This window comes from Panthera pardus, unplaced genomic scaffold (genome assembly GCF_024362965.1).
Source record: "Panthera pardus isolate Hobbes unplaced genomic scaffold, ASM2436296v1 HiC_scaffold_13, whole genome shotgun sequence".
Taxonomy (NCBI): Eukaryota; Metazoa; Chordata; class Mammalia; order Carnivora; family Felidae; genus Panthera; species Panthera pardus.
Window position 1 is genome coordinate 119,307,215 of NW_026526688.1, and position 18,565 is coordinate 119,325,779.

General features: G+C 36.7%; 1 protein-coding gene across 3 annotated transcripts in view; it reads left to right on the forward strand.

Moving 5' to 3' along the window:
- The window catches only part of MANBA (mannosidase beta), a 113,377-nt gene that overhangs the window by 67,092 nt on the left and 27,720 nt on the right, over window positions 1-18,565 (forward strand). For 2 of the 3 annotated variants that reach the window (XM_019416027.2, XM_019416053.2), the window contains exons 9-12: window positions 1,948-2,065; window positions 3,309-3,395; window positions 6,703-6,870; window positions 16,463-16,681. In XM_019416027.2, coding sequence (XP_019271572.2) covers window positions 1,948-2,065; window positions 3,309-3,395; window positions 6,703-6,870; window positions 16,463-16,681 — 592 coding nt within the window. The remainder of the gene's footprint in view (window positions 1-1,947; window positions 2,066-3,308; window positions 3,396-6,702; window positions 6,871-16,462; window positions 16,682-18,565) is intronic. The other variant, XM_019416035.2, reaches the window with a different exon arrangement.

Consider the following 18,565-nt stretch of genomic DNA (forward strand, 5'->3'; position numbering starts at 1 on the left):
GTGTGTGTGTGTGTGTGTGTGTGTGTGTGTGTGTGTGTATGTGTATGTGTACATATATATAATGGAATATTAAGGAGCCATAAAAAGAATGAAGTCTTGCCAGTTGAAATGACGTGGATGGAACTAGAGTATATGTTGCTAAGCAAAATAAGTCAGTCAGAGACAATACTGTATGATTTCATGCATATGTGGAATTTGAGAAACAAAATGGATGAAAGTGGAGGGGAAAAAAGAGGCAAAGCATAAAACAGACTCTTAACTATAGAGAACAAACTGAGGGTTGATGGAGGGAAGTGGGTGGGAGATGGGTTAAATGGGTGACGGGTATTAAAGAGGGCACTTGTGATGAGCACTGGGTGTTGTATTAAGTGATGAATCACAAAATTCTACTCCTGAAACTAATATTACACTGTATGTTACCTAACTGGAATTTAAATATAAACTTAAAAAAGAAAAAAAGAGTTAAAACAAGCAAACAAACAAAAATGAGCTGTGTATATCGTCTTGAATTTCATATGAAAGTGAAATTATTCTCCAGACATAGACACAGATAATTTACTGCCTCTTTTGCTTTTCAAAGTTCCTCTCCTAGCTGGCTTTGGCAGTGGCTGTTCACCATAGCTACGCCAATTAGTGAACCTGCCCATGGATGCCTTTGCTGAAGCACAATGCTCTGGGTCGTTGGTCAGCCAGTTATTGGGCTTCTTGGTTCCTCCCTGGGCTCTGTTCTGGAAATGCAGGTAGATGTTCTCAAAGTAGCTGTTAATTGCTAGATTTTCCTGTGGCTCATGTGAATAGGAATTGGAAAGATGAGAAAGGAAACTTACTAGAGAAAGAAGCATAGCAGGTGCCCTACTTATGATGGTTCAGCATGATTTTTTGACTTTACCATGGTGTAAGAGTAATACACATTCAGTAGAAATTATACTTTGAATTTTAAATTTGGATCTATTCCTGGGCAAGTGATCTGTCCAACAGTAATCTCTCATGATCCTGGGCCGTGGTGGCGGCCTCAGCTCCCAGTCAGCCACATGACACTGAGGGTGATCAACTCACGATCCTTCTGTTCCCATGTAACCATTGGTTTTTCACGTTGACTATAGTATTCAGTAAATTACAGGAAATATTTAGTACTTTATTCTAAACTAGTCTATGTGTTAGATGATTTTGCCCAACTGTAGGCTAATGTACGTGTTCTGAGCACATCTAAGGTAGGTTAGGCTAAGCTAGGATGTTCAACAGGTTAAGGTGTATTGAATTCATTTTCTAATTAACAATACTTTCAACTTATGATGGGCTAATTGGGATATAATCACATCATAAGTTGAGGAAGATATGGACTCGAAGAATTGAAAAAACGAGATAAAAGTAAGCTAGGTACTGGGATGCCTGGGTGGCTCGTTTGGGCGTCCGACTGTTGGTTTTGGCTCAGGTCATGATCTCATGGTTTGTGAGATGGAGCCCCACTCTGACAGCACAGAGCCTGCTTGGGATTCCCTCTTCACCCCACCCCCCTCCACCTCTCTCCCTTCCCTGCTTGTGTTCTCTCTCCAAATAAATAACCTTAAAAAAAAAGGCATGCCAGGAACTAATATGCAAAATTTGATTTTTGTCTTATAATTTGCAATGGTTATATAAAATTAGCTCATACTTTCTAAGATTTTACAACTATTTTAAAAACAGTATAATAATAACTGTTAATTTAGAAGGCAGAGAAAAGGTATAGCCCATAATTTTTCTAGATTTGCTTTTGTGGTTACAGTTAATGTGTATATAATTTCCACTTTCTCCACTTAGCACTGTATCCAAACCATCAAAATTTCAAAATGTGTTTTTCTAACAGAGGTTTGAAATGTATTTATCAACCAGGATGCGTTTTTTAAAATATTTTTTTTAACACCCCCAGATTTCCAAATTAACATTTGTTTTTTAAAATTTCTTCTATAGGCTACGGCTCCTTTTGCAGTCTGCTGTGGATGCTAACATGAATACTCTCCGGGTTTGGGGAGGAGGAATATATGAGCAAGATGAATTCTATCGACTCTGTGATGAACTGGGAATAATGGTGGGTAGCTGACAGCATTTTATTGGTTGATATGTTAGTGTATCCTCACTTTGACCTCCTGTGTTCTAAGTGGGTGATATTGCTCGTTCCTTCTTTTCTCAGAGCTGGAAATGATATTCCACTTTTTGTAGAGGAATAAATGGCATCTTGAAAGACCTGAACCATAGCTGATGGCGAATATCATAATTATGTAATTATTTTTAAGTGGTAGACATTCTATATATTTATATATTTGTAATTTTCTTTGTGATATGAGGGTATGATTAAATCTATTAAAATGTTTTACTTTAAGGAGATCCAGCAAGACCTATAGAGAAGAAAAATAATAAATGAAGAAAAGCTATGTTTCATATTGTATTTAAGTATCCCAAGGATGTTTTGCATTGGTGAGGGTTAAGCAAAGGAAATACATTCTTTTAGTTCTAGTATTACAGGTCTAACAGAGAAAGCACTCCAGAGAGGAATAGTAATTATAATAATATTGAAAATACTGATGGTCATAATATGACAATATTCTATCATATTTATTGAATGTCAAGCATTGTTCTCAGTGGTCTGCATTTATTATTTTATTTCATATTCATGTCTATCCTATGAAGTAATTTCTGTTGTTCTCCATCCCCAACAACCGATAAGGAAACTGACACGTGGAGGAGAGGTTAAATAACCTGAAATCAAGGTTGTGACTCAGGTTGACTGGTTTGGGGCCTGTGCTTTTAACCACCGCGTCATAACAACCTCCCTAGAAATGAACTTATGTGGTTTCATTATGAAAATGTCCATGTAGCAATCCTTTTGGCCATGAAAAGTTAATTCCTTTATAAACAAAGACTGTTTCTTAACAGTCTGGTCCATCTCTCGATATCAAATTCCCAGTGAAAATTAGAGTATTGCAGTGTGGAGGGGCAGGGGGAAGGTTCTTTTTTGAATTTCATATTCCTCTCAACACGCTCACTGTTTCCTGAGTTGAATACCCCTCTCTTCACTTTCTTTTCTCCCTACTTAACACTTTCTCCTCTCAGATTCCCACCCCCCCAGTTTTGTGCAATTCTGGAAGGTCGTGCGGTCTACAAGAGACTTTCCCACTGCTTGAATCGCAGTATTGCTCAAATGATCCCACTCATCAGCCTAACTTGATTTTTCATTTGCCTGAAGGGTAATTCCCAAAGTTCTAAATGAAGAATTTCTTTCAGTGTAATAAAATTTATGGAAGTGCTTCATTGCCTTTTATTTGATTTGATAGGTATGGCAGGATTTTATGTTTGCCTGTGCTCTTTATCCGACTGATCAGGGCTTCCTGGATTCAGTGAGAACAGAAGTTGCTCACCAGGTATGTTATTACCATTCCAAGAAGAAGGAAAATGCTCATGTTTCATTTTGCTTTTTATTAAAACTGTCTTCGTTTTTTCTTTTTCTTTTCTTTTCTTTTCTTTTCTTTTCTTTTCTTTTCTTTTCTTTTTCCTTTTCTTTCTTTTTTGGTTGTTGTTCTCTTCACTAAATCGCATGAAAATCACAATCATATAATTGACTTCCCTGGTCTAATAGCTTTAACATCACTTACATGCTGATAACGCTCAGGTTTATCCCCAGCTCTGACTTCTCTGCTTGAATTCCTGGTTCTTCTATCCAACTGCCTCCTTGGCACTTCTACTTGTAGGCTTCAGAGTCCTCTCAAATGTAACATGTCCAAACCAAATTTGCATTACCTTCTCCAAACCTGCTTTTCCTGCAGTTTTCCTCACCTCAATAAATGGCAAAGCTGGTCTTCGAAAGTCTCAGGTCAAAAAGTTAAAGTGATTCTTGACTCCTTGATTTCTTCTGCATTCCATATGTATACACCTATATTTATAGATCTATAAGTGCAAGGAAGTGAATGTAATGTAACTCTGTCCACTGAAAAGGACTAGAAACAATGAACAACCTAATAATACTGAGTATCCTTTTATTGAAATAATTTTTCCTATTAAGAGAAGGGCTTTGGGGGAGGGGCCAACACGGTAGAGAAGTAGGAGGATCCAAACTTCCCTCATCTCTCAAACAAAATAGTGTTGAAGCCAAAGGACTTTGAACCCCAAGGATCCGGGAAGGAAAGAAAAGTGCTTCGTAGAGAAATGGCTGATTCTGGGTCTGAGACAGGAAATATACTAGATAATCCCGGAATATTTTGACATAAGATAACAAGGAAACTATCAAAGATATGTCAAAAAGAACTTGGACAAGGTTATCACCAACCAATAGCAGTACAATTTGAGCTCAATAAGGATAAGGGCGTCAGTGGATTGAAATCCATCAAGTATGTTAAATTCCGTGATTTCATCATTATAATGTCTGTGGATGTACATTTGTGTGGAAAACCAAAAGAAACGCAAGGAAGTGATTAGTATAATACTCAAGATAGTGGTTACTGTTGGAAGGAGGAAAGCATTGTAATTAAAAGGAGTGCACGAGGAGGGTGCCTGGGTGGCTCAGTCGGTTAAGTGTCTGACTCTTGATCTCAGCCCAGGTCATGATCTCATGGTTCCTGGGTTCGAGTCCCACCTCGGGCTCTGCACTGATGGTGACGGCACAGAGCCTTCTTGGGATTCTGTCTCTCCTTCTCTCTGCCCCTCCCCCACTTGTGCTCACTCTCTCTCCTTCCCTCTCTCTCACTCTCAAAATAAATAAACTTAAAAAAATAAATATAAGGGGTGCATGATGGCTTCTGGGTTTCTCTTTCTTGGTCTACCTTGTGGTTACAAGGCTGATTGCCTTATAATAATTCACTGTGTCATAATTTTTTTTATGTCTGTGTTTTATTTTTTTAGAAAAAGATTTAGAAAGTACAAATGAATCCTCCCTTGCTCCGAGCCCTCCAGATAAAGATCCTCATCATGCCCTATCCTGTCTCTGCCGGCCTCCTGGCCCCATCAAGCATTCTCTTCCTGTGCCATCCTTGCTCTGGAGTACTTTCTCCCTGTGGACCTCTCATTTTTTTCTGGCACACTTGAGCAGGACTTTCTCTGGGAAGAAAGCCTTTCTATATTTGCAAGTCTGGATCATATCATTTGCCCTTTGTGACATATATCACACTTTGAATTTCTTGTTCCATGTTTTGTTTTCCCTGCAAGACTGTAGTCTCTCTGAGGCCCAGGGGCTTGTTCCTCTGTGTATCCCCACTAGCTGGGTTATTTATCAGGAACATAGATAGATGGATGAATGAACTTTAGAAATATTAATTATAGTTATGTAGGTTGCAAACATTTCAGTTTTTTAAACTTTTTTCATACAAATAAATAAAATATGATATCAGTGTGCCTTCCTTTCTTTTATGTATTATTAAAGAGAAGGAGAACATTTTTTTGCAGAGTTCGTTAAAATTTTAAAGCAGAGCTTGCCACAAAATTCTAGGTCAGCTTGAAGGGTATGTGTAGAACAGAGTCACTGCAGCTTTTTGCCTCTTCAGTATTTGTGTTTTCAGTAGCACCATAAACATGCCATTCATAGTTGGTAGCAGCCCTCACTTCCTGGGGATGCGCAAAGGCAAATAAAGGAAATAGTGTTTATAAGGCTAGTTTAGAAAAACACAAGACTGTAATTTTTGAGAATGAGATAAATCTCTTTAATGCATCCTTAATGCATCTCTGTTTCGTATAGGAGATACTTAGCATCTTGAATGGAGGCCACACGGAGAACATCAGCTGGGATCCATCACTGTAACCATGTGTTACATGGAAGAGAAGTTATAAATACCAATGAGGTTATATTGCTAAAATGAGTTCGAAAGGAATTTCTCTTGATCATTGACTCACTCCGCTGTCAAAGAGATTTCATTACCTTCTTTTGCTGGAGTCCATCTTCTAGTGGGTCAGAAGAACTGGATCCTTCCACCTTTATGTAGGGCTGGTCCACAGAGAGCCCAGTTCATGCAGATTCAATTCTTAAGGCTGGCAGGATTTTCAGATAGATTGCTGATTTCTTCCTCTATGTTTGGATATATTCGGTAACTTGCATAACCTTAGTTGATTTCTCAGGGCATGACATTGATAGTTATTTCTGGAGCTATTCTCTTGATGCCCTAATCCTTTTTCTGTTAGAATATTCCGTATATTTGTCTTTAACTTACGGAATATCTCTGGGACTCACTTGCTTTGTGAAACCCTCTCTAGTTGTCTTTGTGGTTTTCTGAATTCAGGGGAGACTGTGACAACCTCAGTCCCTCTTTCAGCAGAAGTGGTTGTTCTACCTCATTTGTTTCTTCACACAAAACTCCAACTTGTTCTTGAGAAACTCCTCTGTAATATAATGTCTCCTGCCTTTTGTATTTCTTAGAACCTTTTTGTGGCAAGTCAGATAATGATGAGGTTGATTTATTTTTCTTTTTTAATAAAAGGGATTATGTTTTCTTCAGTTTTTATACAATAGAGGAGAAGAACCCCATCTTATTGGTGTTTATAAAATCTAGGCAAAAAGAATCGGAGATCGCTTAAAATGTATCCCTACAGGTAATGTTACAAGCCATTTTCTAATGAGTTTTCTGACACATAAGAATTTATGTGCAGAAATGCAATGGCTATACTTTTGTGAATAATTATAGCTCTGAGGTTTTTTTTTTTCGTATTGGTCATTTGAAAATTATTTTGTGTTTTTTGAAATTTTAGATCAGGAGACTGAAATCTCATCCTTCCATCATCATATGGGGTGGAAATAATGAAAATGAAGCAGCGCTGATGATGAATTGGTTTAATATACACACCAGTGAACTGCATACCTACATCAATGACTATGTGGTTCTGTATGTGAAGAATATTCGACAGATTGTTTTGGCAGTAAGTAATGATTTTTCATGCAATAGAATTTAAGAAACTCTTTTGAAAGTGGATCAGTTTGAATATTGGTATAGTATACTTTTGTGTCCTTTTTTAGGTCAACCTTCAACATTATCATTTTAATACAGAGCTGCGTGTGAATGGATTATAATGCTGCAGCATGTGAATGGGCTCGTGGGTTATGGACTTCTTTAGGAATTAACTTATCTATGGAACTCACCACACATACACCAATATTGTGTTTATACTTGCATATTATCATAGACTCTTTCTGGAGCCCATCCAAGGAACCCCAAAGGTTGAGAATTTCTACTTTAGATGGTTTACTGATATGCCACTTCTTTTTTTCTTTCTTTTTGTTCCACAGTATATTAATATGGTGAATTCTGGGAATTAATTTTCTTTTTTTTTTTTCTTTTTTTTTCTTTTTGAGACAGAGAGAGACAGAGCATGAGTGGGGGAGGGTCAGAGAGAGGGAGACACAGAATCTGAAACAGGCTCCACGCTCTGAGCTGTCAGCACAGAGCCCGACGCGGAGCTCGAACTCACAGACTGCGAGATCATGACCTGAGAAGAAGTCGGACGCTTAACCGACTGAGCCACCCAGGCACCCCTGGGAATTAATTTTCTAATAATAAACTAGTTCTAGTATAAGCTCTGTTTAGTTACAACTTCTTGTTCTTGTAGTCTGTGTTAGATTTGGTTTGCTAATATTTTAGTTAGACTTTAAAAATTTATATTCATAAGCAAATTTGGTCTGTGGTAAGAATTGTAAACTCAAATGCCTAGAGGAGCCAAATTTGTTTAAAAAAAATAAGTAGAGTAGATGAGGCTCACAGAGAGAAGAGGGGACTGTGGTAATAGGAAAATGGATGTTGGGTCTCATTTATATTGAGAGTTTTTTCTTAAAGCTTATTTATTTATTTTGAGAGAGACAGAGACAGCACAAGTGGGGGAGGGGCAGAGAGAGAGAGGGAGAGAGAGAATCCCAAGCAGGCTCTGCACTGCCAGCAGACAGCCTGATGCAGGGCTCAAACCCACAAAGCTGTGAGATCATGACCTGAGCTGAAACCAAGAGTTGGTTACTTAACTGACTGGGCCACCCAGGTGCTCCAGCATTTTTTTTTTTATTAGAGACAGAGCACGAGCTGGGGGAAAGGAGCAAAGGGAGGAAGAGAGAGAATCCCAAGCAGGCTCCAAACTCGGTGCAGAGGCCAACATGGGGTTTGATCCCACCACTTGGGATCATGACCTGAGCTGGAATCAAGAGCCAGATGCTCAATGGACTGAGCCATCCAAGCACCCTTCTTATCTTTTTGATGATAGCCATCCTCACAGGTGTGAGGTGATCCCTCATTGTGGTTTTGATTTGCATTTCTGTGATGATTAGTTAAGCACCTTTTCATGTACTTATTGGCTATCTGTATGTTTTTGGAAAAATGTTTGTTTAGATCCTCAACTCATTTTTTAGTTGAATTGTTTGGTTTTTGCTATTGAATTGTATGAGTGCTTTAATGTATTTTGGATATTAACCTGTTAGCAGGTATATGATTTGGAAATATTTCCTCCCATTCAGTATTTTGCTTTTTCATTTTATTGATGGTCTTCTTTGCTGTGCAGAACCTTTTTAGTTTGATGTAGTCCCACTTGTTTATTTTTGTTGCCTTTGTTTTGGTGTCAAATCCAAAGAATCAAAGCCAAGACCAATGTCAAGGAGCTTACCACCTGTGTTTTCTTCTAGGAGTTTTATGATTTCAGATCTTACATTCAAGTCTTTAATCCATTTTGCATTGATTTTTGTGCATGATTGAAGAGAGTTGTTCAGTTTCATTCTCTTGCCTGGGACTGTCCAATTTTTCTAACACCATTTATTGAAGAGACTGTCCTTTCCCCATTGTATATTCTTGTCTTCTTTGTCATAAATTAATTGACCATGCATATATGAATTTAATTTCTGGGTTCTCTGTTCTATTCTATTGATCTATGTGTCTATTTTTATGACAATACCATAATGTTTTAATTTTGCTTTATAATGTATTTTGAAGTCAGAAAGCATGATGTCTCCAGCTTTGTTCTTCTTTCTCAAGATTGCTTCGACTATTCTGGGTCTTTTGTGGTTTCCTAAAAATTTTTGGATTATTCATTCTGTTTCCTTGCAGTTTTGATAGGGATTGCATTGAATCTGTAGATAGGTTTAAATAGTATGGACAGTTTAGCAATATCAGTTCTTCTAATCCATGAGCACAGAATATATTTCCATTTACTTGTGTCTTCTTCAGTGTCTTATAATTTTCAATAATAATTTCAGTTTTTCACTTCCTTGGTTAAATTTATTCCTAGATATTTTATTCTTTTTGATGCAGTGGTGAATAAGATGGTTTTCTTAATTTCTCTTTCTAATAGTTAATTATTAGTGTACAGAAATGCAATAGATGTCTGTGTATTGATTTTGTGTCCTGAAATTTTACTGAATTCATTTATTCTAACAGTTTTTTGTGAAGTCTATAGAATTTTCTACATATAATATCATGTCATCTGCAAACAGTGCCAGCTTTACTTTTTCCTTTACAATTAAGATACCTTCTGTTTCTTTCTCTTGTGTAATTGCTCTGAGTAGGACTTCCAGTACTATGTTGAACAAATATGGTGAGAGTGGGCATCCTGGTCTTGTTCCTGATTTTAGAAGGAAAAGTTTTGAGTTTTTCACCATTGGGTATGATGTTAGCTATGGGCTTGTCATATATGGCCTTTATTATGTGGAGGTATGTTCCCTCTGTAGTTACTTTGTTGAGAGTTTTTGTAATAAATGGATGTTGAATTTTGTCAAATGCTCTTTCTGCATTTGTTGACATGATAATATGATTTTTTAAAAGTAGGCTCCACACCCATCAAGGAAGCCAATGTGTGACTTGAACTCATGACCCCTGAGATCAAGACCTGAGCTGAGATCAAGAGTCAGACCCTTAACCAACTGAGTCACCCAGGCGCCCTGTTCATGATTTTTATCCTTCATTTTATTAATGATACAAGATGTGGTGTATCATCTTGATTGATTTGTAGATGTTGAACTGTCCTTGTATCCCTAGAATAAATTCCTTTTGATCATGATATATGATTTTTTTTACTTATATGAGTTTCTTTGTTAATATTTTGTTGAGAATTTTTGCATCTATGTTCACCAAGGATATTGGCCTGCAATTTTCTTTTTTTTTTTTTCAACGTTTTTTATTTATTTTTGGGACAGAGAGAGACAGAGCATGAACGGGGGAGGGGCAGAGAGAGAGGGAGACACAGAATCGGAAGCAGGCTCCAGGCTCCGAGCCATCAGCCCAGAGCCTGATGCGGGGCTCGAACTCACAGACCGCGAGATCGTGACCTGGCTGAAGTCGGACACTTAACCGACTGCGCCACCCAGGCGCCCCTGGCCTGCAATTTTCTTGTGGTGACTCTATTTGGTTTTGGTATCAAGATAATGCTTGCCTTGTAAGATGAGTTTGGAAGTTTTCCCTCCTCTTTTGTTTTTTGGAAAAGTTTCAGAAAGATTGGTATTAATTCTTCTTTGAATGTTTGGTAGAATTCACCAGTGAAGATGTGTGGTCCTGGACTGTTGTTTGTTGGGAGGTTTTTGATTATTGGTGCAATCTCCTTGCTAGTTAATTGGCCTGTTCATGTTTTCTGTTTCTTCATGATTCCATTTTGGAAGGTTGTATGTTTTTAGGAATTTATCCATTTCTCCTAGGTTGTCCAATTTGTTGGTGTATAGTTGTTCACAGTAGTCTCTTACGATCCTTTGTATTTCTGAGGTATCAGTTTTAACATCTTTTTCATTTCTGATTTTGAGTCATTTCTCTTTTTTTTCTCAGCAAGTCTAGCTAAAGTTCTGCCATTTTGTTTGTCTTTTTTTAAATTAATTAATTAATTAATTTATGTATTTATTTTAATGTTTTTGTTTTTTGGGTTTTTTTGAGTGAGAGAGAGAGAAACACAATGTGTGAGTGGGGGAGGGGCACAGAGAGAGAGAGAGAGAGAATCCAAAGCAGGTTCCAGGTTCTGAGCTGTCAGCACAGAGCCTGATGTGGGGCTCAAACTCTTGAACTGCAAGATCATGACCTGGGCTGAAGTCGGACATTCAACTGATTGAGCCACCCAGGCGCTCGTTGTTTATCTGTTTTAAAGAACCAGTTCTTGGTTTCATTGATCTTTTCTATTGTCTTTTTAGTCTCTATTTCATTTATTTCTCCTTTGATCTTTGTTATATCCTTCCTTCTACTAACTTTGGGTGACATTTGTTCTTTTTCTAGTTTATTAAGGTGTAAAGTTAGATTCTTTCTTTATTTGAAATTTTTGTTTTTTTGTTTCTTGAAATGGTCATTTATCTCTCTGATCTTTCCTCTTAAACTGCTTTTCCTGCATCTCATAATTTTTGGTATGTTGTATTTCCATTTTCATTTGTCTCAAGGTATGTTTTAATTTCTCTTTTGATGTCCTTGTTGATTCATTTGTTGTTCCGTGGCATATTCCTTAATCATCACATATTTGTCAATTTTCCAGCTTTCTTCTTATAATTGATTTCTAGTTTCATACCCTTGGGGTCCAAAAATCTGCCTGATGTGAGTTCAGTCTTCTCAAATTGGTTAAGATTTGTTTTGTGGCCTGACATATGATCTATATTGGAGAACGTTCAATGTGCACCTGAGAAGAATGTGTATTCTGTTGCTTTTGGATGGTATGTACTGTGTTTATCTGTTAAGTCCATCTGGTCTAAAGTGTCATTTAAAATTCTATAATTATAAATGCTAAAACAGAACTTGATATATATCATATATGAATATGTTCATAGGTGAAATAAGGGAAAAGGGAGAGGAAAGAGCTTGTTCCCAACTCCACTGTAGAGCCCTTCCTTATGGTGGTTCTTTTTGCATTACTGCATTCTAATAGGCATATTATACTTGTATTTACTACATGCAGAAACATTATATAATAATATAAATTAGCTTTTTTTTTTTGCAGGGAGAGGAAGCAGCACTTTATTTTTTGTAGTAATGTAACTTTTCAAAAGATGAAACTTTTAAAAGCTTTAATGGTTAATATGTGATTTAGTAACCTGATTGTCTTTATAATTTTTTGATCTATAATTAGATATTTTAAATATTTGGGTATCTCTTGAACCAACATAAAAAGGGACATATTTAAAAGAATAGTATGTGATTTTGGCACCCAAATATGTTCAGTTCATGAGACTCTTCATTTATGTGAAGAAACTTCGGTGAGAATTCATGAAAAACTTAGGTTCACATTTTTTTAGCTTATCTGATATGCTAAGTCATGTGTCATGAAGAATTTTTTTATCCACAAATGGTGATGGTATAAGCTTTAATTAATATTTATAGAACATTTATTTTATAATCTTTTTTCTCATAGTGTTGGTATTACATTTTTCATATCTGATGGATTTAAGAAATGGATTTTAATATTTGAGGATTTTCATTTCGCAGCTCGGTGGTTGAGAGCTTATAATTCCAAGAGGAAGCGAATGAGGCATGTGGCCCCATAGTGGTGCAAATTGGTTAGGAAACTACTTCCTAGGAACAGCTCTGTATTATGGAAATGGGAACATGAATTTTGGTGGACATTTAGCCATATCTTCCACACATGGGTTATTTACCATTTACTGTGGTCCTATGAAGGAGTAGTTATTATCCCCATTTTGCAGATAAGTCTATTGAGGCTTAGACCTGTCCAAAAATAATAAGGTTCTGATATGATATTTAAACTCAGCCCATCTGACTCAATAGCCTCTATTCTTTTCTTTTTTTTTTTTCTCCTGCTGTGCCTTTTATTCCCATGACCTGTCCATTCCAGGAACTTGTATCTCCCGCTCCCCTTTTCCCATTTTGCCCAACTGCTGACCCAACCCCTTCTGGCAACCATCAGTTTGTTTTGTGTATTTATAGGTCTGATTCTGCTTTTTGTTTATTCATTTGTTTTTGTTTTAGATTCCACTATGAGTAAAATCATATATTATTATGTGTTTCTCAGTCTGACTTATTTCACCTACCATAATATCCTCTAGGTGCATCCATCCATAATGCCCTCTGGGTCCATCTCAAATGACACAATTTCATCTTTTTTTGGCTGTAAAAGATTCCACTATATAGATATAGATATAGATATAGATATAGATATAGATATAGATATAGATATAGATCTGACATCTTCCTTATCCATTTGTCCATTGATGGACACTTAGATTGCTTCAATATATTGGTTGTTGTAAATAATGCTGCAATAAACACAGAGGCACACATATCTTTTTGAATTAGTATGTTCCTTTTCTTTGGGTGGTAGATATCCAGTAGTAGACTTATTGGATTATATGGTATTTCTATATTTAGTTTTTCAAAGCACTTCCATACTGTTTTCCACTGTGGCTGCACCAATTTACATTCCTACCAGCAGTATGCAAGGGTTACCTTTTTTCCCATATCCTTGTCAACACTTGTTTCTTGTCTTTTTGATTTTATCCATTCTGATAGGTGTAAAATGGTATTTCATTTTAGTTTTGGGTTGCATTTCCATTATGATGAGTGATGTTGAGAATGTTTTCATGTGTTCATTGGCCATCTGTATGTCCTTTTTGGAAAAATGTCTGTCCAAGTCCTTTGCCCATTTTTTAATTGGATTATTTGGTTTTTTTGGTGTTGAGTTGTATATGTTCTTTATATATTTTGGATATACATTTATATATATCCCCTTATCAGATATATCATTTGCAAGTATCTTCTCCCATTCAGTAAGTTGTCTTCTTATTTTGTTGATGGCTTCCTTTGCTGTGCAAAAGCTTTTTTCTTTTGATGTCCTCCAAATAGTTTATTTTTTATTTATTTATTTATTTTTTTTTTTTAATTTTTTTTCAACGTTTTTTATTTATTTTTGGGACAGAGAGAGAGACAGAGCATGAATGGGGGAGGGGCAGAGAGAGAGAGAGGGAGACACAGAATCGGAAACAGGCTCCAGGCTCCAGGCTCCGAGCCATCAGGCCAGAGCCTGACGCGGGGCTCGAACTCACGGACCGCGAGATCGTGACCTGGCTGAAGTCGGACGCTTAACCGACTGCACCACCCAGGCGCCCCATCCAAATAGTTTATTTTTGCTTTTGTTCTTCTTGCCTGAGGGGACATATCTAGAAAAATGTTGCTATGTCTAATGTCAGAGAAATTACTGCCTGTGTTTTTTATGGTTTTTAGGGTTTTTATGATTTCAGCCCTCACATTTAGGTATTTAATTCATTTTGAGTCTATTTTTGTTTTGTTTTTTTTTTGTGTGTGTTTATTTTATTTTATTTTTTCCAATATATGAAATTTATTGTCAAATTGGTTTCCATACAACACCCAGTGCTCATCCCAAAAGGTGCCCTCCTCAATACCCATCGAGTCTATTTTTGTTTATTGTGTTAAAAGGTGGTACAGTTTAATTCTTTGGCATATAGCTGTCCAGTTTTCCCAGTACCGTTTATTAAGGAGACTGTCTTTTTCCCACTGCATATTCTTGCCTCTTTTGTCATATTAGTTGACTGTATAGTTGTCGGTTTATTCCTGGGCTCTCTATTCTGTTCCACTGATCTATGTATTGATTTTTATGTCAGTACCATACTATTTTGATTACTACAGCTTTGTAGTGTATCTTGAGTTGAATTTTTATAACCTCCAAACCTTGTTTCTCTTTTTCAAGATGTCTTTGGCTGTTTGGGGATCTTCTGTAGTTACATACAAATTGTAGTATTATTTGTTCTAGTTTTGTAAAAAATGCTATTGGTATTTTGATAGGGATGCATTGAATCTGTGGATTGGTTTGAGTAGTATGGACATTTAAATAATACTGATTCTTCCAATCCACGAGCATGAATATCTTTCTATGTGTTTGGGTCATCTCCAGTTTCTTTCACCAGTGTCTTATAGTTTTCAGAGAGGAGATTGTTCACCTCTTTGGTTAAGTTTATACCTAGGTATTTCATTCTTTTTTTTTTTTTTTGGTGTAATTGTAAATGGTATTGTTTTTAAATTTCTTTTTCTGCCATTTTATTAGTGTATAGAAACACTACTGATTTCTGGGTATTAATTTTATATCCTGCAACTTAGCCTCTTATTCTTAAGCACTACACCTATGTTTCTTAAGTGGAGGAAATTTTGTCCTCCAAGGGACAGGGGAACATTTGGCAATGTCTGTAGACATTTTTTGGTGTGTGTAGGGGTACCACTGGCATCTAGTAGGAGAAGGGCAGCGATGCTGCTAAACATTCACTCTCCTCCTGCCCCCTTTCCAAAACTTATCAAGCCCAAAATGTCAGTGTTGCCAAGGTTGAGAAATTCTGCACTAGACTTTGTACTACCCATGTTGGTAGAAGGTAATGTAAAGGCATGACATGATGGGAAAAGAGTAGGAGAAGGTGCTGAGGAATAAGCTGAGTTTTAATAATGACAGGATATAAAGGATTGGCGAATAGCAGAAAGGTGCTGGTGGTTGTTGAATGCAGAACGCAAATGGTTCTTTTTTTTTTCCTATCAGCCACTTGGCATTTCAGAGACTTGACAATATTTTTTTAAAAAAGTAAATGGTCTGACACAAACAGACATTTCTCCAAAGAAGACATACAGATGGCCAGACGTGGGAAAAGATGCTGAACATCACTCATCATTAGGGAAATGCAAATCAAACCTACAAGGAGACATCATCTCCTTCTTGTCAGAATGGCTAAAAGTGTTGGTGAGGATGTGAAGAAAAGGGAACCCTTGCCTACTGTTGTTGGGAATGCAAGCTGGTGCAGCCACTGTGGAAAACAGTATGGAGTTTCCTCAAAAAGCTAAAAATAGAACTACCCTAGGATCTAGTAATCACACTACTGGATGTTTGCCCCCAAATTACAAAAACACTAATTCAAAGGGATACATGCATCCCTGTGTTTTTAGCAGCATTATTTACAATAGCCAAATTATGGAAGCAGCCCAAATGTCCAGCAATAGATGAGTGGGTAAAGAAGATGGTGTGTGTGTGTGTGTGTGTGTGTGTGTGTGTGTATACACAATATTCCATTATTAATGGAATATTACTCAGCTATAAGAAAGAATGCAATCTTGCTATTTGCAACAATGTGGCTGGATCTAGAGAGTATAATGCTAAGTGAAATAAATCAGTTAGGGAAAGACAAATACCATATGATCTCACATTTATGTGGAGTTTACACAAACAAAAAAACCAAAAAAAATGAGTAAAGGAAAAGAAGAGAAAGATAGAGAGAGAGAGAGAAACCAAGAAACAGACTCTTAACTATAGAGAACAAAGTGATGGTTACCAGAGGGGAGGTGGGTGTGGGGTGATGGATGGACTAGCGATAGGATTAAGGAGTGCACTTGTCATGATGAGCACTGGGTGGTGTTGAATGAAGTGTTGCATCACTAGAGTGTACACCTGAAACTAATTTTACACTGTATGTTAACTATGTTGGAATTAAAATAAAAACTTAATTTAAAAAGGTAAATGGTTTGTATTTTACTGAGTGAATATGCCTTTTAAACCATTTTATTTCTGAACTCAGAGAGACAAGACTCGTCCTTTTATCACATCCAGTCCTACAAATGGGGCCGAATCTATTGAAGAAGGCTGGCTGTCTGCCAACCCCTATGACGAGAATTTTGGTGACGTACATTTTTATGACTATAGCAATGATTGCTGGAATTGGAAAATTTTCCCCAAAGCTCGATTTGTATCTGAATATGGATATCAGTCCTGGCCTTCCTTCAGTACATTAGAAAAGGTAAGCCACTTTTGATTTCCCAATGATTCAAAATGGTAGGCTGTGGGCCTATGTCACTTTCTCAACAGTGGTTCAGAAAGTCAAATGAAATCTACTTCTTATTTAAATGAAAGTTTAGGAAGATCATAGAACTTTTGTTTCTTTATACTTTGGGAAGCTAAATTTCTTGCAGTCATCATTTTGGGGGTTAATACTTTTCTATATTGCTTTTAATTATGTTCCTTCACAAATACTTAAAAATTAAATGGGAACCAGGTGTTGCTTAAGCCTGACTTCTTATCATGCATGAAAGTAACTCTTACTTGCTATTTTCCCTATATCCTACAACTGTTTTTTTTTAAAGCTTATTTACTTATTTTGAGAGAGAGAGAAAGAGAGAGAGCATGAGCACACGTGTGTCTGTGAGAAGGGGCAGAGAGGGGGAGAGAGAGAATCCCAAGCAGGGGGGATTCTCACGTGGGGCTCAATCTCATGGACCATGCGATCATGACCTGACCTGAAATTAAGAGTCAGATGCTTAACCAGCTGAGCCACCCAGGCACCCCTAGCCTACACCTGTTTTATCATTTATAGCTATTCAGAATTGGATGGTTTGCTACAGTAAGAAAAAATAATATGATAAATAAACTTTCGTTTAATGTTATCAGGTCATATTATTTCTTTTCTTTCATCTCCTCTTTTACCTCTTCTATTTCCTCCTCCACTTCCTCCTCTTTTTATTTTATGTTGGTGTATTTGATTTTCACTATGGCATTTCACTTTCCTTATTCCTACAGATTCAGTTGCACAAATGGATTCAATTTCAGAGTTGTGTGTATTCTTTTTTGAAGAATTTTATTGAGATATAATTCACTGACCATACAACGCACCCATTTGAAGTATATGCTTTCATGATTTTCAGTATATTCACAGAGTTGTGCAAGCATCACCACGACCTAGTTTTGGAGCATTTTCATCACCCCAAAGAAACTCTGTTCCCACTAGTAGTCACTCCCCACTCTCTCAGTCCCTTCTCCCCTGCTCTAGGCACCACTAGTCTGCTTTGTTTGTCTATTTGTTTGCCTGTTTTTCACATTTCATATTTTGGAATCATAAAATATGTTATCTTTGTAGGCTGGCTTCTTTCCCTCATCATAAAGTTTTCCAGATTCATCCATGTTGTAGCATGTATTAGTTTTTATTCTTTTTTATTGCTGAATAATATTCCATCGTATGGATATACCACATGTTTATCCATTCATCAGTTGATGTACGTTTGTGTTATTCCCACTTTTTTGGCTATTATGAATAATGCTGCTGTGAACATTTGTATACATTTTTTTTTTGGTGAACATATGTTTTCAATTATATTAGGTATATACCTAGGAGTGGATTGCCCGGTCATATGGTAACTGTTTAACATTCTGAGGAATTGCCAAACTGTTTCCCATAGTTTGCAATGGCTGTGCCATTTTACATTCCCACCAGAAAATGTATGAGGGTTCCAATTTCTCTACATCTTTACCAACACTTATCCCCCCCCCCTTTTTCACATTTCCCTGGAAATTTGCATTTCCTTGAGAGCTAATGATGTTGAGCCTCTTTTCATGTGCTTGTTGGCCGTTTGTATATTTTCCTTAAAGAAGTGTCTATTCACATCCCTTGCTGATTTTTTAATTGGTATGTTTTATATCAGATATATGATTTGCAAATATTTTCTCTTAATTTGTAGATGTTCTTTTTACTTATTTGATGGTTTCATTTAAGACACAAAAGTTTTAAATTTTCAAGTTATCAAAAATACTTATCAATCTTCCCTGTTATCTCTTGTGCTTTTGGTATTTTGCTTTCTTTCTAAGTTTTTAAAATGTTTATTTATTTCTTAGAGAGAGACAGACCGAGTGC